Source organism: Annulohypoxylon maeteangense (genome assembly GCF_022496945.1).
Source record: "Annulohypoxylon maeteangense strain CBS 123835 unplaced genomic scaffold GGS22scaffold_16, whole genome shotgun sequence".
In the NCBI taxonomy this organism is placed as follows: Eukaryota; Fungi; Ascomycota; class Sordariomycetes; order Xylariales; family Hypoxylaceae; genus Annulohypoxylon; species Annulohypoxylon maeteangense.
Window position 1 is genome coordinate 124655 of NW_025953263.1, and position 25114 is coordinate 149768.

General features: G+C 48.4%; 9 protein-coding genes across 9 annotated transcripts; 4 read left to right on the forward strand and 5 right to left on the reverse strand.

The window, feature by feature from the left end:
- Positions 1-248: 248 nt before the first annotated feature.
- Positions 249-2981, reverse strand: GGS22DRAFT_48216 (uncharacterized protein). Its single transcript, XM_047967197.1, has 3 exons — positions 2111-2981; positions 1080-1969; positions 249-1023 (listed from the first exon to the last, which is right to left on the reverse strand). Exons 1-3 carry the CDS (start codon positions 2582-2584, stop codon positions 459-461), a joined length of 1929 nt encoding a protein of 642 aa, XP_047815968.1. The 5' UTR covers positions 2585-2981; the 3' UTR covers positions 249-458.
- A 2574-nt stretch (positions 2982-5555) lies between these two features.
- Positions 5556-7326, reverse strand: GGS22DRAFT_48231 (Pex12 amino terminal region-domain-containing protein). Its single transcript, XM_047967198.1, has one exon. It carries the CDS (start codon positions 7234-7236, stop codon positions 5809-5811), a length of 1428 nt encoding a protein of 475 aa, XP_047815969.1. The 5' UTR covers positions 7237-7326; the 3' UTR covers positions 5556-5808.
- Positions 7327-9108: 1782 nt separating this feature from the next.
- On the forward strand, positions 9109-11917 carry GGS22DRAFT_170304 (uncharacterized protein). Its single transcript, XM_047962425.1, has 3 exons — positions 9109-10474; positions 10584-10867; positions 10928-11917. The coding sequence occupies exons 1-3, from the start codon at positions 9527-9529 to the stop codon at positions 11514-11516; spliced, it is 1821 nt and encodes a 606-aa protein (XP_047815970.1). The 5' UTR covers positions 9109-9526; the 3' UTR covers positions 11517-11917.
- Positions 11918-12552: 635 nt separating this feature from the next.
- Positions 12553-16415, forward strand: GGS22DRAFT_170305 (ARM repeat-containing protein). The gene is made up of 2 exons (XM_047962426.1): positions 12553-12857; positions 12958-16415. The coding sequence occupies exons 1-2, from the start codon at positions 12693-12695 to the stop codon at positions 15931-15933; spliced, it is 3141 nt and encodes a 1046-aa protein (XP_047815971.1). The 5' UTR covers positions 12553-12692; the 3' UTR covers positions 15934-16415.
- Positions 16416-16425: 10 nt separating this feature from the next.
- GGS22DRAFT_170307 (uncharacterized protein) lies at positions 16426-17289 on the reverse strand. Its single transcript, XM_047962427.1, has 3 exons — positions 17014-17289; positions 16717-16885; positions 16426-16616 (listed from the first exon to the last, which is right to left on the reverse strand). The coding sequence occupies exons 1-3, from the start codon at positions 17212-17214 to the stop codon at positions 16582-16584; spliced, it is 405 nt and encodes a 134-aa protein (XP_047815972.1). The 5' UTR covers positions 17215-17289; the 3' UTR covers positions 16426-16581.
- Positions 17290-17436: 147 nt separating this feature from the next.
- GGS22DRAFT_195904 (uncharacterized protein) lies at positions 17437-18589 on the reverse strand (the record flags this gene model as incomplete). The annotated part of the gene is made up of 1 exon (XM_047965742.1): positions 17437-18589. Exon 1 carries the CDS (start codon positions 18448-18450, stop codon positions 17437-17439), a length of 1014 nt encoding a protein of 337 aa, XP_047815973.1. The 5' UTR covers positions 18451-18589.
- A 1217-nt stretch (positions 18590-19806) lies between these two features.
- Positions 19807-21054, forward strand: GGS22DRAFT_191310 (uncharacterized protein; the record flags this gene model as incomplete). The annotated part of the gene is made up of 3 exons (XM_047965099.1): positions 19807-20084; positions 20175-20353; positions 20417-21054. The coding sequence occupies 3 exons, from the start codon at positions 19807-19809 to the stop codon at positions 21052-21054; spliced, it is 1095 nt and encodes a 364-aa protein (XP_047815974.1).
- A 542-nt stretch (positions 21055-21596) lies between these two features.
- GGS22DRAFT_191311 (uncharacterized protein) lies at positions 21597-22322 on the forward strand (the record flags this gene model as incomplete). Its single annotated transcript, XM_047965100.1, has 1 exon — positions 21597-22322. The coding sequence occupies one exon, from the start codon at positions 21597-21599 to the stop codon at positions 22320-22322; it is 726 nt and encodes a 241-aa protein (XP_047815975.1).
- A 285-nt stretch (positions 22323-22607) lies between these two features.
- Positions 22608-24584, reverse strand: GGS22DRAFT_48271 (MFS general substrate transporter). Its single transcript, XM_047967199.1, has 5 exons — positions 23799-24584; positions 23643-23741; positions 23492-23579; positions 23297-23418; positions 22608-23235 (listed from the first exon to the last, which is right to left on the reverse strand). Exons 1-5 carry the CDS (start codon positions 24486-24488, stop codon positions 22723-22725), a joined length of 1512 nt encoding a protein of 503 aa, XP_047815976.1. The 5' UTR covers positions 24489-24584; the 3' UTR covers positions 22608-22722.
- Between the last annotated feature and the right edge of the window lie 530 nt (positions 24585-25114).

Sequence of the window (25114 nt, forward strand, 5' to 3'; positions counted from 1 at the left end):
CTTCTCTCTTCTAGCAATGCAAAACAATCAGAACACATGCATCTTCATTTCGATCCACGTCACCACTACACACCATCTCCGCGCAAGTCACGGTGAGTTTATAGCAGAATTTGATTAGCAGTTAGGGGATATCTATTCTACGGTATTTGTTCTAAAAAGGGTATCATCTACTCCGCCTTGGGCATCTTTGCATAGTAACTGAACGAAGAGCAACATCTGAAAGCAAACAAGACGCCTACGGCCCGGGATACAGGCCGCTGCCCGACAACCAGAAGCCAGTCGACCGAGCACCACTAATTCCCCAGATTCTGTCATTGATAAGATCCTATCCGTTCGTCCTAGACATCGAAGCGCGCGCGCAGCATTCGCTGGCCACGCTTAACCGAGCTGCAAAAGTCTCTGGGGCCACCAATCCAGACTCTCCACATCAGTTCAACAAAGGTTCCTCTACCATCCCGTCACCGAAAGTGCAATCGGATGATTGAGAACAGCATGCTCTGCAATACATGCAACATGACGGCCACGCTCGTCGGTAGCAACTCCGGCCATACAGCTAGGTCCATCTTTCCCTCGACACTGGCATTCACGCCAAAGATCCACCGAATTAAACCTCTGAGAACGATTCCCGCGACCAATTCACAAGCCCAAGTAATCATGGACGCATAGAATGTTAGTTCGAAGTCATACAGCTCATCAGGGTCGTCGAAGGCGAAATACGGATATACGTCCTTGTTCGCCCCAAAGTGCAGTACCAGGATGCTCCCAAGAAATGTGAGCATGCTTACGTTTTCGGCTAAGAAGCGGATGAAGACATTTCTGGTGCAGATCTTCTGGTACGAGGCATACGACTGGGTAGTCAGCCCTATCATCGATAGTATGCGATGATAAGTTTGCGTCATAGTTACCGGAGTAAGGATGATGAGGAAGCCGGACGAGAGAGCTTGAAGCCAGATGAATTGGGTGGGTGAACGAAGGCGCGCATATAGCGCGCGAACATACGTTTGGTACGTCAGCATGAAGTAACTGCTCATTTTGTCAGTAGATTCGGGGTAAGCCGGCGAACCCCCACGAAAACTTACAGCTTGAAGATCCAACTCAGGGGATAGCTTCCTACTCGCTCCCCTTCAGTAGCACCGAGAATCCAACCCGTAAGCGCGTCCAATAGATGGACCGTCACAACCCAGCTGTAGACATAGACGATCGTTTCGAAACTGTTGTGCGGCAGCGTCCGTAGATAGATCTCGGCGTACGCCTCTCCTATCAGGTAGGCGAGCAGACTAATGAAAAGCGCAAGGCAAAACCACACGAAGCGTACGAAGCTGGCGGGCAGCCAACTGCGTCGTTGCATGAATGCCGGAATGGTTGGTCGTGACTGGTCTGCGATCTGCAATGCGGCGTCTGGATCGAATGAGGTCCTAGCCCGACTCAATCTCCCTCGACGTCGATTAAAATCTCGAGTAGCTGAAAGCGTGTCCGACTTGCCAGTCCACCACGAGCTTGTGAATATACGCTGGGTTTCGCTGAGCGAGTTCCTAAGACCCAAATGGCGCTCGTGCGTCATCAAGATGCAGAAGGCAATAGCCACGGGCATGGCCATGATGACGAATGTCCAGCTGATCCATGCCGTGTTATGAACCGTCAAGTAGCGTGCCTCTGGGACCAGATATATGGGAATTGGGGCCGCGAGAGAGATAATCGCTATGAGCGAGACGGTCAGGGGAAACCCGAGAGTTGACGGCCACCAGTTGAGGGAATAGAGGTTGAACACCTTGGTGATCCAGATCAGAGCTGTTAGGTTGTAGAAACCGTAGTACACCAATAGGAAGAACCAAAAATTAACTTGCACGCGCGCCTCGCCGTGACCGGGTGCCCTGTGCTTAGAGGAAGGAGTGTCCGGCACGGGTTTAGACTCGTGCGAGTTCGGCGGGAAGGCGTATTGCGGGAATGGGAGCGCGCACCATGCTACTGCCTAGATAGACCGAACATAGCACACTCGTTAGCCTTCATAATCCTACTGTAATCCTCGAGCTATGCCGTGCCCCCTTAGAATGTGTATCGACCATAGGAGCAGTAGAAGAATACTCGAGAAATAATGCAAATTGCGACTCACCAAAGTAGCAGGAAGGAAAACCAAAACCCCCCAACGCCTCCACCAACTCTCCACCACACGTTTAACAGCCGTCTGCTTCGGCGCAACCCATAAATCCCGTACACTCCGCCGCGACACCCTCGCGAACCGTCGCCACGTCCGCACCGCTCTCCTCGCCGCGTATCCTAACCCCCTCCCATTCCCATTCCTATCCCCATTCCCATTACCATTATCCATATCATCATCATCCCCGTCATCCTCGTCATCATCCGAATCCATCCCCGCAACTAACAACGCTCCGTATCCGACATGCACGCTCCCCCGCCCGCCGTTCGTGGACAGGAGTCCGAGCTGCGGCACAGCTGATGCGGCGGCGGTCCGTGACGCGGTGGGGACGGCGCGGAATCGGCCGAGAAGCGGCGAGGCTTCGCTGGCGTGTTGCCGGGCTAGCCGCCCGGTCTCGGTTCCCGGGATGAAGGGGAAGAAGTCCGGCATCGGGTGGGTTGTCGGGGGGCGTAGATTTCGCTCGGGTTGTTTTGTTTTTTTACCGAGATCTGGGTTGAGGGATGGGTGTATGGTCCTTCTACCCCTGTTGTAGAACTAGACCTAGGACGGGTGGCGAGACGCTAGCTACTGCTATTATTTCCTCCTCTTACTTGCCCTTGTTATTCGACGTTGGGGGCTACCCCTAGATAGGCTTGGAGCTGACCTACTCGTGGCGGAAACGGGAATGGGGGCGGCGGTTTTGGAGAGGTGACGAGGCGGCGCACATGACGAGCTGGGGTTCTTGTCGGGGGATGTTGTCGCGAGGTGTTGGTCGGTGGTAATAGGCCGAGGCGGGGGAGGGAGAGAGGGAGAGGTGGTGTTGGTCAGATTGGATGTTCTTTTGTTCTTTTGTTCGATTTGTGTTTTTTTTTTCTGGGTTCGTTGGTGATAAGGTCCCGCGCAGGAGGGATCTGAGGTGAGGCGAGACGGGTTTCCGAACTAGTGGCTAACGGATCAGACGCCGCTAAAGAATGGCAAGGTACGTATGTACGTATATATGTGTGTAAAAGAGCAAGCGAAGCGAGGAGAGGGCGGAAAGATAAGTGTCGTCTTCCCGTGCTCGTGATCACGGTTCGCTGCAGGCCGCTGGGTTATGCGTCCGGCTGCTGCGCTGCGCTGTTGGTTGGGTTACCCTACCGGCCTCCCTACCTGACGGCGATGCGATGTACCCTTTCTTACAGGACGGTGTGCACGTGTAGGGAGGTTCGTTCGAAGCATGTATGTAGGTTTCAAGCGCAAGGTAGGTCAATGGTAGGTTCGGAACGCGCAAAGCGGAGGAGGGCGCTCAGCGGTGCCGTGCAGTGGATTGTCGCTGCAAGAAGGGGAGCGCGTGACGATGACGCTACGTAGGGTACCTGTGTACATGCAGCGATAATAGGTAATCGCTAGACGCATGTGGGTCGCTGGCTCGAACTGAAAGAGCTCTGTGCTTAAGCTACTGTGGGGCCGCTGCCGCTTCTGTTTTTTTATCTTCAGCGCAGCGGTCTCCTTTCCGATTTTGGGAGTCGGAGAAATGAGAATTGCATTGCCCGCTCATCCAATCTTATTTTTTCTTTTATTTTTTCCTGTCATTTTTTATTTCCTGTTGGTTCGTTTTCGTACCTATCAATAGGACCTATCTTTCTATTTCTTAGCACGTGGCTTGGTTATAGGTGAGATGATCTGAGGACTTTTTAAGCTATTGTTGTAATTTATTTGAAATCTTGGAAGTCAATCGCAAAAAGATGCCTCTTTATCCTTAGTCCCGGCGCTTCGTTTCAATATATCGATACTAATTACTCAGTGTTCACTAGGTACCTAGTAAATATATTCTTATCTAATCCGGTCTGATGGAACTGACGGGTCCCGATGGCTGGGATAGCAAGATCGCCATGTCTACGGTACACGTGTATGGACGATCTATAGTTAGATGGGCAGTAAGAACTCAAGTTATGATCTCCAAACGTTAAGCGATTCAAGGTTGTTGGTAGATGCAATGCAACATTAAACGAGCGAGCAAATCGAACTTCGTCCTCTCTTTTTGTCTTCATGGAACTTAGTTTATCTCCGCTAACTATGAACGGAAATACTAGTAACTCCCCCGTGATTGAACATTTTCCGATGTGGAGGACACTATATTTACATGTGGTTCTATATATGTATGTGGCTATGGTGATGTTCGCGTATTTTGATATTATCGCTAAGGAACACAGCCTATGATCACTACCTGTTATATTCCCCGTCCTATACCTAGCTCACATAGTTAGTTGGTCACACAAATAAAACATGCGGAATTGTCAATGAGACTATCGCGCTTAGCGAGTAGGAGACTAGTATGTATCAAAAAGGGGGTCATATTTGCCTATAATTGAAGATATATGCATCGAACCATACTCAGATTAAATAGGTCCTAGCTGGAAGCGATTGTCTAATTATTTTCTAGAAAGAGGCCGGCGGGTAAGCAAGCATTGTCCTGTGGCTTACTTACATCGCCTTATTACCTCCCTAGTACCTAGTGTGTAGTATGCTTGATTTTCCAACTTCACAATTAGAATGATGGTCACAATTAGAATGATGGCCTTAGAAATATCGGAGGAATCACGGCGCTGACGTACGCGGGCTCTCGAAGGCGAGCGTGCGGAATGGAATTTCCGCCCCGGAGCGGGCGTCTCAAAGTTGCAGTATAAGGCTAAGCGAAATATGTACCCAAAGCACCATCGTACGTTACAATTAAGGACCTTAATGCCTGTATGTACGCGAAAGATTGTCAATTATCGACTATGTAATGATTTACAGGAAGCAAATGTTTTTATGACACCTAGGTAGGCACAGACTGACGATGGGACAGTAGAGCATTTGAACAACGATTGGTTACTAGAACTATTACATAACTATGACCGTGACCCATTCCCACTTTGATATTATTCCAGTTAGCTCGATTAGACAAGGTAACGCATTGCGACCAGATGCTGCGTATGTAAGCATCCTGTAGGAGACCTATTCAGGACGAAGTGAGAGTTTTATTTAAAAGATGATAAAAATAACATCGATTGTCGGCCCTGAGGGATAGGAGGCGTAGGGCTATAGCGAGAGCCGAGACGACCGCTAAAGATATGGAGCCTTCGAGCATTAGGTAGTAATGGATGCAACTTATGCCAGGCGAGAGAGGTGTTGATGAGCTGAACTGCATATTTCTTCGAGTTATACCTCCCGGCTTATCCTGCAGCCTTACTGGTCCTCCCAACCGCAACCCCTGAAACCGGGGCCAGGCAATAGGCTATCTCACCACCGACTTGCAAAGTAAGACGCGACGACAAGTAGCCACACACGTGTCGGAATAAAGGAGGTACGGATCCGTTCTTCTATTTAACTGGCTCTGGGAGATTGAACGCATAAGGACACGTCCAGGTAAACCTTCAGCTAGGTGAGATAGAGAGGTGTGGGCTAACAAGGCGGTCGGCGAAATTGGTTCTAGACGCCAGCAGGTTGCCCTTTTCTGATAGGAGAAGGTTGATCATAATGCGCGACGTTGCGTTGTGGCTCGAGAGCTGCAGTACAGCGTTAATGGTATGAGTATAGGGGACTCTCTAGTTAGTGTAGCTAGAATCTGGACATCCCGAGTCTTGCTTGTCCTTGTCTATTTTGGCAGAGTTGTATCCATCTTGCGATGCTAGGTGTAGATGACGAAATGATAATCAGTCATCAAAGTCGCCGTTAATTTCGGCTTCTTCTTCCTCGTAACCCTCCGAGTCGCTGTCTTCAGGTTCATCTAGAGGCTCAGCTATAGGTGCCTCGTCTGGAGTTACATTCCCAGACCGACGAAGGGTATCGTCCTTCTCCTGCAGGAGATCAACGGAGGGTTTCTGATCGTCAATAAACCCAACGTGCTTCGTAGTTGGTGCCGATGATTTGATTTGTTGTTCCAAGACGTCACCATTCCATGGTTTACACTCCTTCACTAATTCGCCACACCGAAGACAGGTCCATCCCTCCCCTTCCTCGCGCTCCAATCTAGTCGCAAGACATACGAAACAATATATGCAGCCGCACGGGATGGTTTCGTATGGATTCGTGATGTCCGTCTGTGCCGATCCTACCACTCCGCTCGAGGCTGCGGCGGCAAGGACTTCATTTTCCGACACAGCTGAATTCTGGTCCTGGTAACAAATGGCACAAGTACGTTCCGGTAGGAATGCATAATCGCCTTGCTTGCCGCTATCACCGCCGTCCGTGCCGACGTTGATGATCTCTTTTGTCTTCTTCCATGTGCGACTGAGCCATCTACGCCACCGGTTAATACCTACCAAAGGTAACACAAAGAGTAAGAATTCGGTAAAGGCGTGCCACACTAGTTGCCGGTTGAGGTACTCGAAGGACACCTCGCGAGTCACCTGACTTGTGGGGGGAGCGAGGCGCATTCTCAGCACTCTATCCAGTATAGTCCGGTACCTCCCATGTAATAGGAATGCAAGAAATGAGGCGAAGGCTGCTATAGAATGCAGGGTAGTAATCTTTGATGTGATCTTGGAAAGGCGTTGGACCGTTGGTGAGGGTTGATCGTATCCATTATCCCGATCTAGAAGCCAATTCTCCCATTTGGTCCAACCGTACTTACCCCCCACGGTTACAAGGCCATAGAGGCTCTTTTGCCATATCGTGGGGGGTGTCAGGATGGGTCCATCACGTCTTGCATCGGTATACTTGAGGTTCTGCAGGGCAGCACCATAAGTCGCGTCATGATCCCATACCGTAAGTTTAAAAAGAACGGTACGGAGTGCGAGTAGTATCTCGGCAGACCAGTCATCCTTGATGTTTCCCCCAAAGTATTTAAATGCTTCGCCGACCTGATCTCTTAATTGACCTACGAGGTCTTCGTCTAATAACTCGGCATCGACTTGACCGACTCGAAAGGCCGGCCTGGTGCCTTCGCGTGAGGATATTACTTCCCATGCCGACAGAGAGGTAGCCCCGAGTCGATTCAATGGATATGGCAAACGCGTTACCTCTGACCAAGCTCGCGATGCTTGACGAGTTGCAGCAAGTTGAGCTTGAGCATCGCGTTCACGTGCCAATCGACGCGCAGCCAACCGCTGCTGGGCTTGGGCGAAATTTGTTGAGCTCATCTGAGCTGCCGCATGGTCCGACGGTGAAGCTTCGTTTCGGTAGTTTCGGTGGTTTCGGTGGCTTCGGTAGTATCGTCAATCGTTAGCATAGCTCCTCAGTAAACTTGATCGTTTGATTGTTTGAGGTTCGTTGGCCGATGTGTGTAACGTTTAATGAGGCTTAGAAATGGCGGAAGCTCGACTAAATTGACTTAAAATGGACAAAAATGGACCGAAATGGGTTTAAGCCTGTTAAGCTCAGACAAAATGATCTGGGGAACAGTGACGTTGTGGGTACCTAGCTTTGTTAGTGCAAAAAAAACGTTTGGGAGACATTCGGGAAACACCGAGGTTAAATGGTAGGTTACTCTCTGATTGGCCCTTATCCATTTATCCCATTGAACTAGCTTTTCACACAGCCTCGGTACTACATAGGAGTACGAGTTTTTAATATTATACCAGCCTTATATAATCATGCATAAAAACATGCACTGTGTTTATGCCTCCAGTTGTAGGAGGAAATACAGGGAAATGGCATGAAATAGTACGCGACGCGACATATTTCGCACGGAGTCCATTTACACACATTTACACAATTTTAGAATTTTAGTATTGTTTTTTTGCCAACCCGCCAACCTGCCAACTCGCCAGCGCCACACAACGCATTGATGCATTTTTCTAGGCATTCGAAAGTTCAAAGCGTCGAAGGTGCAGAGAAGCGTCCGAAAGAAAGAAAAACTTGGAAGTAATATCGGAGATGTAATATCACCATATTATCTTGCTACCCAACTACTGTATGTCATAATAATCAAGCCCGTCTTATCAAGGATAAGTGTGGCTTGGTTCTTTTACGATTTCGGAGTCCTCACGAGTCATAAGCTCGACCGCCTAATCACTAAAACTTGAAGCCATCATGACATGAAATTCTACCTGGTACTTCCAACAGGCGTAATCATCATCCTTATGCAGTGTAACTTAAAAATAAGAAAAAAATGGGAAAAAATAAGAAAAAAATAAGAAAGAAGCGCCTTAGTACCTACGTGTATTAAAAATTAAGACCGAAGCCTGCTTACCTGTTTATGATTAGCTGATATTTACTAGTATATACTATTAGGTATTAGTTATCAGGTGTTGAAGCAAAACTTGAATATAGAGAGGCGGGTGTAGATGCTAGATCCTAGGTATGTACCTGGTACGGAGTACGATGCCATCCCAAGGTTACGGATCTCTCCATGCCGGAATCGTAAAGAACTAGATTAGATGCATATGATAACCTCAACTCCCGAAGTCTAAACCGCGGGTTAGGTACTTAGCCTTGTCTGTTTCTATTATTGGATGTTTCTAGGGTGCATACTTGATCTAGATGTCGGAGGCTCAAGTCACGATCGGATGCTATATGTTATGGAAATTACCTATCTAGGACCTAGGTACCTCAGGTAGTTACCTACTAGGTAATTACTCTAACGTCGAACGTCGAAACAGCTGCAAATCTCTCCTTTTCGGCTTCGAACACTCGAGTTAAAGTCTATCATTTCCATTCCTGATTGGAAGGTTCATTAGAAAGATGCTGAACACGGCCATAGAAAAAGCCACAATGTAACCAACGGTGGCCATTCAGAGCATTTTCGAGGTTTATAGGTCATGTTTAATTCTAATGAGATGTTACCAGTCCATTGTTGAAGAGTCGATCATGGCTATGCATTGCAACAACGCGACGGTTGGGCCACATGCATACCGCCCCCCTTTTCGCACTAAGAGCGGCTTACCTGGGAGGTGACTGGCCGCGGAGGTGTAGTGGAGGTTGGTGGAGGTGCGGTGGAGGCACAGCACCACGACGTTATCGGGCATATCAATATTGTTTTTCCCTCCATCCCGTGCTAATTCGCCCCACTAGGGCTGACGGGCCAAGATACATTCATACATCCACCGCTGACACCAGTCTTAGGGGGGCCATGGGCCTTGTCGTCGGGTCCTGGTACACCACGTCGTACCCTTGTACATGGCTGCTTAGAGGCCTGAGGACCCATTTAACACCCCTGGAACCCTGTTCCTCGACGAACATTTGTCAGAACTAAATGTGAAGCATCTGAGCTCATATATGAGAAGTCGCTCATCAGCCCTACACTTCCGTCGACCGCACTTATGGTGTGTAGACATATCCCTCTCGACGGGCACGAACGGAAGTTCGGTGCGTTCAACTATAGACAGACAGACAGACAGCAGCGGCAAAACATCCAGGCGATCATTGCCGTAAAGTCAACTTACAGTACCTAGAATTCCGCTTCACAATCGACGATCTTCGCAATAGGTGATGGGCATGAGTCGAGACAGTGAGCATACGGCAGGCAGCCTCAGCCGCCAAGGTTCCGCCGCCTCATCGCCAGACGGATCGGAACCTAAGGCCGCCAATCGCTCAAAAGCAAATATACGAGTATCGCTGGCTTGCGTCCAATGCCGTAGCAAGCACGTAAAATGTGACGCCACGCTACCCGCTTGCAACCGGTGTCAACAAGAAGACAAGCCATGTTTCTACGCCAAATCGAGACGAGGTATTCGCGATCCGAAAAAGAGGAGTCTAATATCAGACAAGCCACCGGCAACTTCAGCCGGGTCATTTTTGCCTACCAATTTCTCTTCCGGCTCTCCGTCGGTTCAGTCTCTCTCTCTCCATGACTTACCAACCGGGTGGAGCGTCAACTCTGCCCCCTCCGCCGCAAGCTCATCTAAAAACGAAAAAGATTTATTGATCGACCTATTCTACAATCATTTTCATCCTAGTCACCCTTGCCTTCCACCGAAAAGATTTTTTGGTAATCATGTCGAAGCAGACCCAGATTCCTACCACTTCCTGCTTTCCGTCATCAATTTTTGCGGGTCGCTATACTCGGATTCGATACCATCGGATGATCTTAGAGAGGCAGCATTCTCGGCAGCATGTGCTTCATTGCCTTTTACTGTACAATCAGTACAGGGACTTCTCATACTAAGCATCGCAGCTTTCGGAGAAATGAAATTCGAACACCACACCGGATGGGCTAACCGAGCCGCCACGATAGCTGTTGAACTTGGGATGAACCAGAAGACGTTCGCCGATCGAACAACGGATTCCGTGCTTGCGGAAAGCTACCGAAGGACGTGGTGGTGCCTGACTTTCCAAGACTCTACGCGACACCTGGGTGATGTTGGATCTACGCTCTCCATCACAGACGTGGATTCCGACGTGGACCTACCCTGTGAGGAATGGGAGTACGATTCAGGGGTAAGTACTTTCCTATTTTGGTCGCTGCGCCAACACCAACACAAACACAAACTCCAATCCCTCGTGCAACATAATCCATCAATAATACGAATTCTAATACTCGTCAAAGATTATACCCCAACCCATTTCTCAATCGCAATACGAGACGCAGGTCAACCTCGGGCAATCCGACTTCTCCTCGATGGCCTACCTCATCGACATCTGCAAGATCCAGACCGACTTAGTCTTGCCGTACCACGAGGCCCCGGAAAATAAAAAGGCAGAGATATTTGAGCGAGCGGATTCTCGAATCTGTGACTGGTTGCGACGGGTTCCTAAGTGGAAGATGAATTTAGTTGATCCTGACGGCGTAGTCGATGTAGTTCTTTACCACGGCATCTCCATTGCGCATGTGTGAGTTTATGATAGCGTGCTAAATCGTGATGAACATTAATTGACGTCTACGGTACATAGTAATCGACTTCGGCTTCGACAATCTGCACCAAGAAGCGGCCTCAACATCCGGGAGTACTTCCCTCTAGGACCAGCAAAAGGACCGGATCGTAAGGGGCAGATGGTTAAGGGCTTCGGTTGGAATTCTCACCCAATCGACATTCAGGCGGCCAACGGTTACTGTGACCTGTTCAGGCACCCCTTTCCCACCAAAACTTTGCGTGCAGTATTCGCCGCTGGCACACTTCGAGTTATTCTCGCCTACCTAGACGCATGCGTATTCCTCGGGCTGGACTCGCCTATTTTCCGCGAACGCATCAACAGGCTCACACAAATCCTTACGGTGCACGGAGAAACATGGCCCCTTTCACGGAAGATCGCAGAGGACGTCAAGGCAGTTGCGAAAGAATACCTCACACCACGAATCAGTCAGAGTTGGCGGCCAGGCATCTCGGAATCGGAGGCATGGACTACGGTCACAAGCTTACACGAGACGCCAAACCTCACTCCTAATTTTGGCTTCGAGCCATACCAACAGGTTTACCAAGTCGAAGGCTGGTCCATGAACGACACTTGGTCTGCTAATCTTACGGACATATACCAAGCATGAACATGAATGACACTTGATACCAGATACGTATGCTCTTAAACTAAGCATATTTGATGAGGCGGGATACGATTGGGTTTTTTTTATTCACCATTGCATGGAATTGGAGCCCCCGGGAATTGCTGGTGGTTAAGCAATGAATAAAGGGGCTACGGTAGCGACCCAGACACGATTCCAGCCTAAACCAGGCGTTCTACAGTGGGCCGGAATTAAGATACCTACCTAAAAAAATTAGGTGACATTTACAAGGAATTAGGGGAAAAGCAAACAAAAAGGGAGTGGGAGAGACGAAGACCCTTGTCGAGTTTCCCAGTATACAAACCGATATTTTTACAGATTCATTGTAATAAACATTAACTGACACCTTACATTATACATTACATAACATTAACTTCGAAATGGAATCTCGTACTCTGCGATCGATAGAATTACAACTGCCGTATCTATTTTTGTGTTTTTTTTTTTCCTCGTGGCTGGAAGTGGATGTCTTCAATAATGAATGTTCCTGGAAATTATGGCTGTGCATTTAGTATACCAGGTATCGTGACGTTTTAAGGTGTTGACAGGGGAAACCTAGCGGTGATTAGCAGATCATAGTTCAATTAAATAATGGTAATTGTACCTGCCCAGCCAGCCAGCCCGGTGTACTAGGTAGTACCTTCCTGTGGCTGAGTGAACACGATGGCACCTAGCAAACTAGTACCTAAGAGCCCCGGATACGAACTGTTATTCCTGCCTCCTACCCAGCCAGCCAGCACGCGCTACTAGGTCGGTATAGTTGACTAATTTCACTAATTTGACCAATCAAATAATCCATCCTTTTACCTTCACAGCCACATAGGTAAAGTACCCAGTACATATCAATTTCTTAGGAACATGGGTACATAAAACTACCTATGTACATATCTAGGTACCTAGGTACCCGGCAGATGCCGTCAGTACGCTGTAAACGATAGCTCATTATCGCGGGGAGCTAGAATCTACAGCTTACCTTTTTGAGATCCCCCCACTAAATTGTTCATTCATCCCACCTTTCGAACATTTCATCATCGTACATTTCACTCCCAGTTAAACGTCTTAACGTCTTAACCAAGTCAAGTCAAACCAAAACACGGTCACACTGTACGCTTGGTTTGTTACGCGTATAACGCGACATCCATCGCGGATACCGTTGCTGAGATGGATTTTGCCATCGAGGCTCCTGGTGCCGCTGCACCGTTTTCTGTCGACGAACTCTATCGAGCTCTCGAAGCAGCACAATCCTACGATAACAATCAACGTCAGGCTGCTACTCAGCAGCTCTCTACATGGGAAAGCCAGGCGGGTTATTACCCAACTTTACAGGTAAGTCACCTCTAGATAGATCGGTTTGAACTTTTCAATCTTTCAATCAAACCCAACCCCAACCATAGCTCTTGGATACTAATGATGTCCTCTTTGACAGACAATATTCCTAAACAAGAATTTGTCCACACAAGTCCGACTACTTGCCATCATCCAGCTCAAGAATGGCATCGACCGATATTGGCGACTCCATAAAGTTCACAATTCAATCCCGCAAGATGCACGACAGGTAGTCAGAGAGCAGTTGTTCCAAGGAACTATCGGTGAAAGCGAAAGACAACTCGCTCAGCTCAACGCTCTCGTTACAGCCAAGATTATTCGTATCGATTTTCCTAGTGTTTGGCCGACCCCCCTAAACGATCTCACCCAAATCCTCAGAGAAAGAAAGGACGGTAATCAGGTTGAGCTGTACGGCGCCCTAATGCTTCTTCTCCGTATTGTAAAGGAGTTGGGCACTGCTCGTCTACGCAAATCACAGACAACATTGCAATCGATCACACCAGAAATCGTCTATGTTCTTTGTGAGATATACAATGCCAAGTTTACGGCATTCACATCGTTTCTTGACAATGGCCCTGGCGACAAGAATAGCGACGAGGCTTTGCTAGCTATGGAGATTAGTCTCTATGCTCTGAAAACTCTACGTCGACTGTTGTTGGTCGGCTATGAGTTCCCACACAACGACAAGAATGTACAAGATTTCTGGAGTTCATCACTGGTTCAATTCCAGACGCTTTTTCGCTTTGTCAAAGATGGTCCCCCAACCATCTCCCGCTACGTCGACATTTTGACGAAACTATTCATGCAATATACAAAGCTCCATATAGAGATGGCCGAACAGCATCCTGCTAGCTTTGTCTTATTGCCAATTTCTCTAAGACTTGTTAGTTTCTACTGGTCCCTCACGTCGGGGGTCGCCACAGTATTTAACGAGTTGGTTGGAATACGCCATAATGCATCCAGCCAAGGAAAGACTAAGAATGAAGGACCTATCTTGGAGAAGGTTGCTTTGAAAGGCCTCCTGCTAGTTAGAGCTTGTGTACAAACGGTCTACCGCGGAAAACGTTCAATCATATATCGTTCGGCGGAAGCCGTGCAAGAAGAGCAACAAGCTATTGAACGAATCAAAGTTGATCTTCTAAAGGATGAATTCATTGTCCATATCAGTGATACTATCATCACACACTTTTTACTCTTTCGCCAAGCTGATCTAGATGCGTGGGAAGAGGATCCACAGGAATGGGAACAGCAGGAAGAGACCCAAGGCAATGCCTACCAATGGGAGGTCCGACCCTGTGCCGAGAAGTTGTTCCTAGATCTCTTACTTCATTATAAGAGACTCTTGTTACCAAAGGTCTTATCCTATTTTGTCGCAATCGAGGACCCTCAGACAACCCTAGTAGCAAGGGAGGCAATATATACTGCCATGGGTTTATCTTCTTCTGTGATCCACCAAGAGGTCAATTTTGAAGGTCTCCTTAAAAATATCATAGTGGCCGATGCCCAACGAGCCGAACCATTCTGTCAAGTCCTTAGGCGGAGGATCGCCATCTTGCTAAGCCAATGGGTTCCTGTTCAATCAACCCCAGAAACTCGCCCGTTGGTTTACAAGATATTCTGCCATTTCTTGAACCCTAACGATCAGTACAACGATATTGTCGTTCGTATAACTACTGCTCGGCTTTTCAAGGTTGTCTGTGACGAGATGGGTTTTGACGGGGAAATATTCTCTCCGTATGCTTCGGACGTGCTCGTTCAACTTATTAATCTATTGGGAGAGGTAGAGGTCGACGAGGCCAAGTTGGCCATACTCGAGTCAACGCGAACCGTTATCCTACGCATGGAGACGCACGTGTCTCATTTTGGTGACATGATAATGGATGCGATACCCAACATATGGCAATCACCAGCTGGCGACCTGGGATTTATGATGAAGCAATCTGTTCTGGCGATCATACAGACCCTAGTGATGTCAATGAAGACAGAATCTCAACGGTATCATCAGATGATACTTCCATTGGTCGCCGAGGCGACTCAGGAGGGGACCGAGCTCTTTTTATACCTCATCGAAGAAGCTCTGGAATTATGGTCAAATATTCTACATCAAACCCAACCTCCAATGTCTCCGGATCTTCTCCATCTTATTCCGACTGCAATCAAGCTCCTTGGTGAGCAAAATGAGCACACTGTTACCCTCGTGAGCATTCTAGGCTGTTATGTTGTTCTATCGCCCGAGACAATTCTTCAAGACCAATATCGGGCAGCGACCGTCTCTGTGCTAACGCGTTCGCTTGACTCGAAAAATCGAGAGCAAGTGAATCTTGCGGTCAAGTATTTCGAGTCGCTGATACGACTGTCTCACGAATTAGGCGGTACGGCTGGACTAGAAGTGCTCATTAAAGATATGATGAGCACGGGCGCCCTGCCTTCTATTTTCGAAGGGATCCACGACTCTTTCGAAGCCCATCAGACGTCGGGACCAAAGAAGAAGCAATCTCGAGTGACGGGGCTCACCCTCGTCGATTATTTTGTAATATTGTCTCGAATCGCCGTCCTCGAACCAAAGCTGTTCGTCGAGGTGCTTGCCTCATTTGGTTCTGTTGACCAGGTCTGGAAGTGGCTCAGCGCAGAATGGTTTCTCGCATTTGATAACATGGCGGATTTCAATCAACAGAAGCTGAATCTGCTAGCCGTTACGCGTTTTCTCGAAAACCCTCAACCAATGCTAGATCTCGCGTTGTCGAAACTGCAAGATTATTTTTCGATGTGGACAAGTGTGCTCGTCTTGCTTTTAGACCTCGAATCCCCGAACCCTGAGGTTGATACACTAGTTCTCACCTCCGAGCCGGAACCCACTGTGTGGGACACGCCCAAAGACGTACGAGAACGGGCCTTGTCTGCATCTGATCCGGTCAAACGGGTCCAGTCACTCGATTTTATACGGCAGACTTTGGAGAGCCTTCCGAACAGAATCGGAGCGAAGAATTTCGAAGAGTGGACTGCCAATGTCGATAGAGAGATCTTGGTTAACTTCGCATCCGTATCGCGGCTCCCCTTGCCCACTGGTGTGGCCTAGTCCGCCGACAGAGTGGAAGAGCTTAAGACTCGTATGTCAGACAAGATGCAAAGGCTCTGGGAACGGATGTTTCAAATCGGACAAAGGTCCAGACAGGCGCAAAGTATGGACACTCAGTACATGAGGGATTACAATGATGAAGATTCTGAGGTATCGAACTTAGCCAGATTTCAACTGGAGGATACGAGGCACTGAATTAGTGATGACGGTGACGGGAAATGAACCACCTTTCTAGCCACGAGGTTGAGGCGGGCACTTTGTCAAATTGCGTTCATAAGATACCACAGGATTTTCAAAGTGATAGATACGGGGAAAGGTGGTGGCGGAGAAATCAACACAGAAGTCCCGTGGTATTAACCCGCGGACATTGATCCTTGCTTCGTTGCTGGTCTTAGGGAGGTAGCTGCTTTCGATTCTAGCTACCCCAGGATATCGACCTGTAGCTATGGAAGATAGGAAATCACGAAGAGCTATTGACCCTATATGCAATTTGACTTGGTTTTTTTATTGATTGGTGATTTGGTCTAACACTATAAGGCTACGTAAACGACTACATATAAACTTCATGGATCCATTCCAATGCTCCTCAACCCCGAGACCGGGTAGCATAACAAAGTATAGGTACACTTTAGCAGTAGCTCTACACGCTCATTTGAAAGCGAGAGCGGCCCAACCGGCGATCACTGTAGCGTTGTCAGTATACGTCGTTATGATCATTCATACCAGTTAGGTAGGTACATAAGAAGGAAAGAAAGGGGGAAGAGATGGGAAGGGGGAACGAACAGCACAGCCCACCGAGAGGCGTAACAGGCCCGAGGAACCGGAAGCGCGCGGGATCTAGCACGAGCGCGTACAGGCTGCCGCTGAACATGGTCATGCCGGTCGTGAACAGCACCCCTGAAATCGGGTTCTGGTTCTGTGCGGCGACGAGGAGGGCCACGGAGTGGATTAGCTGTGGAGTGTTAGTTTGATCGGATCCTCTGAGTCCTGAATCGAATGAAGTTGGGTTTGTCTCCTCTTCTTTTCTAGGGGTTAAAAGGGGAAGAGATGGGGATAGGGTGCGAGAGGGTATGGGAATACCTGGTAGTGGGCGGCGGTGGCGAAGTTGGCGATCCGCGCCGGGTCCGAGATGGTCTTCTTCAGACCGTGGGCGCCGAAGGCTCCGAAGCAGACGGCGGTGGCGCCGTAGATGCAGCCGAGGGTCCAGAACATGGCGCTTCGTTTTCGGGTTGTTGAATTTGATGGTAGGCTTACTAATAAGGGTGTGCTCTCGCTAGGCATGATGGTTGTTGTGGTGGAAGTTGCGGGTTGGGAGTTGGGGATGGGGTGATGGATTGGGGTTATAAGCACGAAACGATAGCTGCGGCAGGTGCAGGTCGGTTAGGTAGGTAGGTGGTAATTAAGCCTAGAACTATGGTGGAGAAAGCATGTGATTGGTTGTATCTATTAGATTAGGTAAGAATACGGCGGCGCTTGGCAGGCGATTTTAGCTCCCGCCCTCTATTACCAATAATCCCGTAACTGCAACTTCTTTCCGATTGTCTCGATCTTAGCATCCGGACTAATAGACACAACAGTTATATCGGACTCGGTCATATAAACAGTCCTCAAGAACTCGTAGAAATCTTCCTGTCCATGGAAGGAGATGCAGGCATGCGTCATACCCTTCGTATGTATGGACTCAGGCTGTTTGTCTGCACTGGCCGCGACATGGATAGGTTTGTATTTTACGACCCTCTCGGCAAGCTCTTTCGCGGAATCCCATCCTTTCGGCAAGGGTTGATAGTCCACCGCGGCGATCATCGCCACACGGTACGGCCTTCCCCAGCGTTCGTTGACATCGGTCGAAACATTCAGCCTGGCCACGTCGACGTTTCGTGGGTGCATCAGCCTGTCCAGTTTACCTAACTGCCATATGGCTTTCGCGGCATCTCTATATTTTTCTTTTTCAAAACTTGAGACACAATCGTCGGCAGAGAACATATCCGTTCCGTCTTCAAGGCCCAAGTCCTTGTTTTGCCGGCTCGACGCAATGACTTTTGGGAGTGAGATCCGGTAGTCGATGCATTCGATTATGTCCTCAACTTCTAAAGCTATGCGCTCGAAGTCGAAGTAGTTGTCTTCGCCGACGAGTGCGATTCTAATATCCCTTTGGTACCCCTTGCGGATTTTTTCTATCGCACTTTTGAATCCAATTCGGAACGTTGACAAGTGCCCTGGGTATGTTTCGCTGGAACTGTGGTCGGTTCGCTCGAGTCTATGAACTTTGACGTTGTGGCTCTGGACAAAGCTCTGGGGAGATTGCCTCCCCCAGACAGTCCACGGAAGTTCCCTGAGTCGAGGTAGAACGGCGATGTGAGCCTTGTCCACTCTCAGGCGAGCTGCAGGGGGTTTGACTAGGCGAGTATTGATAGCTATATAAACGACGTCGTCAGGAAGCTTCCCTATTGATTTTATAGAGCAGATAGGCGGCATCTTGGGCTCGAGGAGCTCCCTGTAATTTATACGAGTCGACATGTTGATGGAATTATGGACGTATTGGATATGTTAAGAGGTGGTAATAAACAGAATGTGAAGATTGAAATGGGAGGTTCATGTTTAGATATATATATCCAAGTAAGTAACCCATCTCGGATACAATTTAGCTATATTAATAAGACCTAACTCGAATTACTCCTATGTAGGTAGCCATCGAGAATCAAATTCGAATTGATGGTTTACAGTTTTCACGAAGGTAAACACTTACGCCTCCTCGCATAGCGAGTGCGTTAGTGCATTAGTACCTATAGAAAACCATCGCAAGTGAGTATGGTGGCGTGAAGGTAATTTTTTATATCCTTTAGCCCATACTTTATTTTCGCAGTTGAAGTGTCAAAGCGTTAAAATTTCAATAGTCAATATACGGCGACGAGAATATGAACCTTATCGACGAAAACTTGGCGAAAAAAAATAAGTTTTTGAAAGTATCGCGAAGTTTACCTATCGACTGCATCACTCTAGGTCCCTACCCGGAGGAGGGCGGATGCCATTAAAGCCACGCCTCAAACCATCATATGCATGATGATCTATGTACTATTTAGCTCTCAAGCCCATACTCAGCGGCAGCCATCATGTGCATCTATCTACTCCTGGAGTAGTCTGCCGCCACCATGCCGCCGCCGCTAAAAGAGGATGATTAAGTCTGAGACAATATTATTTGCTTTTCGTTTTCTCTGCGTTTCCGTCAGTTTCCGTCGGTCTCCTCGCTGTTCTAAGACTTAGGTTTCAGCTGGATTACATAGAGTGAGAGTAGTGATAGAAGGGTTAGGTAATTCGGTGCCTTTTTACCGCAGCTTTCAACTAACCTCCGATGATAGCTGCATAACATTTCATGTCATATCCCTTCGACAAACATTATGTTAATCTCCGCATCCTTATTAAATGGGATGCCAAATCCTATGATCAAAGTCCTACCTATCACCTATCTAGTAGGCGCCTACCAATAAGATGCTTCAAGCGTCATCTTCTAACCAAAAATTGAATACCCAAAGCAACTGCAAAACGTGGTGGGCGCATTTCAAAAATGATACGCTGTAATACGGAATCACAGAAAAGGTCCCAAGCGACGGTGGATCAATGCTCAAAGAATTTCCTATTCCAGGTGGTAAGGTGCGACGCCACATAATTCCGCTCAGCTGAGCGTGCAATTCTCAGGAACATGTAGCGCTGTTAACCCAAAACGTGCGCAGAGTTTCTAGAAGCAGGGAATAAAGCATTGTCAAACAGGGGGATGAAGAAGCGAAGCAGATCAGCCCTAACATGAGGCCTACCACTCTACCACTTACCCCGGATTCCGGACATACGCGATCTACGTACAGAGCAGGCAGAATAAATATGGCAGTCCGTCTTCCGGCAGTTCCTAGTTCTGTTGTTACCTTCTCTTGCTCGTCTCGACATCATCCTAGTCCCACCTCGGAGGCCAACCCGAAGACCAACATCTTTTCGCTCGTTTTTATTCGGTTGGATAATATAAAAATGAGGGGGTCGTCATCAATAGAGAGCATTGTGCTCTTCCTCTTTGGTGGTTGTATGATTTTACAAGTGTTGGCGGCGACATGCTATCATCTCGATGGCACAAACGCGGGTCCATCGAACGCCCTGTGTAATCCCAAGTACGTAGACTTCAAACTTCTCCTATCCCCCACGATACCCATTATCAGTTTAGAGCATAGGTCCCCATATATTAACAGCAGATGTTTTAGTGCCACCGGCACGGAAGGTTCACATAGTTCGTGCTGTAATGCGGATAATGGTGACGCCTGCTTATCAACCGGTCTGTGTCTCAACAGTCTCTCTCGTCAACAGAGCCATCTGCTATGGGCTACGGCATGTACGGATCCCACATTTAAGGACCCAAGCTGTCCTCAATACTGCCATGGACGTAAGTTACCTACCATATCCTTTATCGTGTCTTATTAAATACCGGGTTAACAGAAGATAAAAGTCAAGATCGACAATGCACATCTTAAGGCCTGTAACGATAGTGGCTTCTGGTGTTGTGAAAGTGACGCCAATATCTTAACTACCCAGCAATGTTGCAATAATTCCTTCAAATTAACGCAACCTGTCGGCACCGTCATCGCACAACTTCAATCCGGTATTGGGGCGATACCTCTCGCAACGGCCTCTTCTGTGATATCGAAACCTGCGAATAGCAATTCCTCCACGGACACATCAGATTCCATCCCTTCGGGTGCCGTCGCAGGGCTTGCCATTGAGGGTGTTATCATGACACTCGCTCTTGCGGGAGTAGGTTTCATGTTTTGGCGTAATAGCCTATTGAATAAGAAAGTATTGGAAGCCGAAGCAGCTACCATAGCCGCGAGGGCTCAGCAGCAACAGCAACAGCAACAGCAACAACAATATCAGTGGCAGCCGCCTCCTTCGTCGCATGGAACAATCCCTCACTCGGGTGCGTGGGGCTACAGCAGTCCAGTTGAGGCGGAACCAAAAAGGAGTGAATTGCAAACACCGGGATTAGGAGCCTACACGGAACTTCCTGGGGCAGATGTCATAGGGACTGAGCTTTCATCGGAGCCGAGGACACCGAAGACACCCGGAAGTCCATTCCATCAACAGTAGATTTAAAAGGGTTAGAGTTACCGAGGTCCATGCTCGCGTTCCGTCTGATAGCTAATCGAAGTAGACAAACTTAAGCGGGATTGTTCATTTCAGGCACAAGACTATTACTCGTTCATATGTACTTTAATACGCCTACCATACATAATTAATTAGATGACGGTCCGAGATGAGCTATGAGGGGAAAAGGTGGTCGTCCGACTCTAGATGGAATATGAGATACAAGCCTTGTCTACCCATTATTCACACCCGCGATCATATACAATTTAGTTTATACCAACAAGTCTGTATTTAGGTAGTGAGAGGGTTCAATTTCTTTGTTTGCCTTCGAATCCAGTGGGTGAGTTTTAAAACACACTCGTAGTAGGATATCATGGATATTGTTAGCGAACATAGGATTGTTCAATCTGTCATTAAATACGAGGCCTCTGAGCAGAGAAAAAAAGGATTCTCTCATTCACCATCCCACACACAAACACACAATCCCAATCTTTCTTCAACAAAGAAACACAAAGAAATACACAAAGCTAAATTATCACAGGAAAATGGACGGGGCACCGGATACGATAGCCACAAATAACTTCCACCGGGTACTCACGTACTTTGACAATGACGGGCTAATTTTGCACCGGAATTCACGGTTCCAAATCGATTGTGGGATCTGCCAGGAGAAGCACATTGCCCTCCTGAATCCCAACTTCGACACGAGGTCGCGGGAGAACCACGAGTCGTACACGGTTCTTCCTCATTGCGCCCACGCCTTCGGGTATACTTGCCTCCACAGCTGGATCGTCTATAATGGAGATAACGATGCGACTTGCCCGAGTTGCCGAGAACCTATATTCATGGCTGGCGATGATCGAGTCCTCCCTATATACGGAGACTCGGGGATTCTAGAGCAGCATCTGGAGATCCGGGAAATTCGGGAGAGTATTCGTAAGGCCGCTGATATGGTGGCAGCTGAAGAGGTACGACGGGCAGCGGCACAGCTATTGCAGATGCAGCAGGGTGCACAACCGCCGCAACAGGGACAGCAGGTGCAGCAGGGGCAGCAGGGTCAGCAGGATCAGCAGGGTCAACAGGGTAATCAAGCCCCAGATATATTCCGGATCTTAGGACAGGACAGAATAGATGATGAAGCCGTGCATATCTTGAGGGATGCGATTCAGCGTAGGGGGGCTATAGCAATGGAGTTGGCCGAACTCCGTGAGATGCTTTTAGAGGAGTTGCGGGAGATGAACGATAATCAGCACTGGCACTTTAACCAGTGAGCTACCTCCTACCTAGTATTCGTTTTCTTCACCACGCTCATATTTCTAACAAAGATTCGAAAGACGAAAAGCGCGACAAAGGAGCTGAGACCCGGCACTGTTTCGGATGGACATAGGACTCAATGTAAGTCAACTGTTTTCTAGTTTAATGTTTATATGTAGCGTAATGATTAATTCTTTCAACCCTGATATATGAAAATATACGTCCCTCTATGAGAAAGTGAAATGTGATGAGCAGAATGTAGTGTATCAAGGTTTGCCGACACTTAACGAGTTGGCAGGTGGGTATCAAATAGTAAGTTCACTTATAGAACGTGACTAACTAGGGATTAGGTATAGATATGTTCATTTAAACATCGTTTCTGGGTATCTTAAGCAGAACTTTGAAAGTACCTATATATCAAGGTGCAATGACACCATCCTCGTCCCCAATTTCAGGGGCATCATTACCATGAACCTTCCCCTTTTTCTGATCTCTCTTGTACATGAACGCCACTACCGCCGTGATAATCGCCTGAGCGCCGAACGCAACCGTCGAGAAAACGAAACCCTTCCTAAACGTTGGCGAATCCACTTGCGGGAATGTGAGTATCGGCACCCAAGCGTTAAATGCGTAGCCCATGGAGTTCATGATTCCAATCACAATCGCTCGCTCCTCAGCATCCGAACCACATATCTCGTTCGCCCAACTCATGCTAAGTGGCCCATACGGCACCGACGCACGCTGAAGTAAGAATGCGAACCATTTCAGTCCATCGGGGATGTTCCAGATGGCCAGGAGAAGAACCGAAAAGCCCCCGAGGAAGGTAGATATAGACATGATCGAAGCGCGACGACGGATCGCATCGGAGACGATGGCGAAAGTAACTGTAAGGACGAGCTGGATGGCTGCTGAAGCTGTCGGAATGAGGTTCTGGTAGGCGGAAAAGGATTAGTACCTATCCTTCACGAATAATAGGGGTAGATATACTCACTATTCGTTCAACGGACTCTCCCTTGGCTTTAAGCCATAGGGCGAAAGGATTAACACTTGAAGACGGGCCAATATTGATGAATATTATGTATAAAATCGTGAGAAGATATACGTGCCATCTGCCTGCTCCGTTTATCAGTATTGCAGCTTTCACCCATTGAATATTTTTTTGTCAAAAAACGCAGCAGTTACGTACCGAAAATCCGTTTGAACGCAGAGAGCCCTAGTCTCGTGCGAGGCGCACGCCCGACCTTGGCCATACGCTCCTTCGCCATAGCACGGTCCTAAAAACCCATGGTAAGTCAACTGAAAGATTTTTTGGTAGGAAAACTTCTCGGTAAACTCACCTTCTCATTCAAATAGAACGCCCTCGTGTTTTCGGGGAGATCGGGTAATATGAAGAATCCCGCGATGCAAATCGGAAGACTGATAATCCCATCCATAATCTACACCTCACCGTTAGCTCAGGCAACATAAATTCAGAGAGTAAGCTGTGAACGCACAAAAAGCCACTGCCACCCAGCAAACCCGCTAACACCATTCAACCCCCGGTAAACACCCGCCTGGAGATATCCCGAGAACATGCCAGCCGCAGCGGAAGAAGCGTGGAAGATACAAGCGCGTTTTCCTAACTCCGACGGCTTATACCAGGACCCGAGAATAGTGTGCGCAGCCGGGTAGAAAATGGACTCGGCCAGGCCGACGAAAAACCGGATCGTGATGACGTGATTCGAGGTCTTCGCCGCAGCAAGGCAGAACGTGAGGACGGTCCAAACGAGCTCGCAGGCCGGGACCCAGACGGAGGGTCTGACCTTGGTCAGGATGATCTGCGAGGGGATCTGGCCGACGACGTAGCCGACGGTCCAGGCGGTGTCGACGAGGTTGATCTGGTTGCCGTTCATGGCGAGGTCTTCCTTCATGCCGCTGACAAAGGCGTTCGAGATGTTGGTCTGGTCCAGGTTCTTGATGAAGTATCCGAGCGAGAGCATCGTGATGAGGAAGACGTCGAGTTTTTGGATGAACACCCGCTCTTCGTGCGATCGCCCGGGCTCGTAGTCCCAGATGTAGGACCACCATGGTGCTTTCAGCTTTTCGTCTTGTTCGGTGCTGCCTTGGTGTGAGGAGGATCCGGCTTCTAGTGAGGACTCGTGCACGAGGATCTCTTTGGGGTTGGGGGAGGGTAGTTCCGACATCGTGGTGGATGTGATTGATCACCCCTCAAGTGAGTTTGGACGGTGCTGATTCACGATGGATTCCAATCGCCCCTGCGTAGGTAGAAATGACCTACGTAGTAGGGGCAACGATAAGTTTATAAAGAACGCACACATGATTTAAATGCATGATATGGCTTGCGTCGACTATGGAGATACGGATTATAGATTATCTCAATACATACGTAAACTCCGATTGATAACGATCGATAGCTTCGCTTCGCCATGTCGGGGTGTACTGTCGTGATGGTCAAAGACCGGATAGGTACTGGTCGGGAGGGTTGATTGGCCACGGGGTGTTCGCGTGTCCAGGTTCCACGCCCAAGTCGATGTCATGATTGACGTCTCCGATGGCGCAATCTCGACTACAAGCCATCGCGCATAGAACCGCGCGCGGGGGAACCCATCGACGCAAATTACCAAGCATTTAAACTGGACCAACTTCCTATCAACCCTTCTCATTATTTCGAACTTCGTCGGTCTTTCTTCCCTTTGGAGGAATGGGCTCGGGTTGTTGAAACAGGAATAGGGGAGTCAATGGAGCATATACACCAACAACTCCTATCAGAAACTTGACGCCTAGGTCACTTGCGATGTCGCTTAAGAAA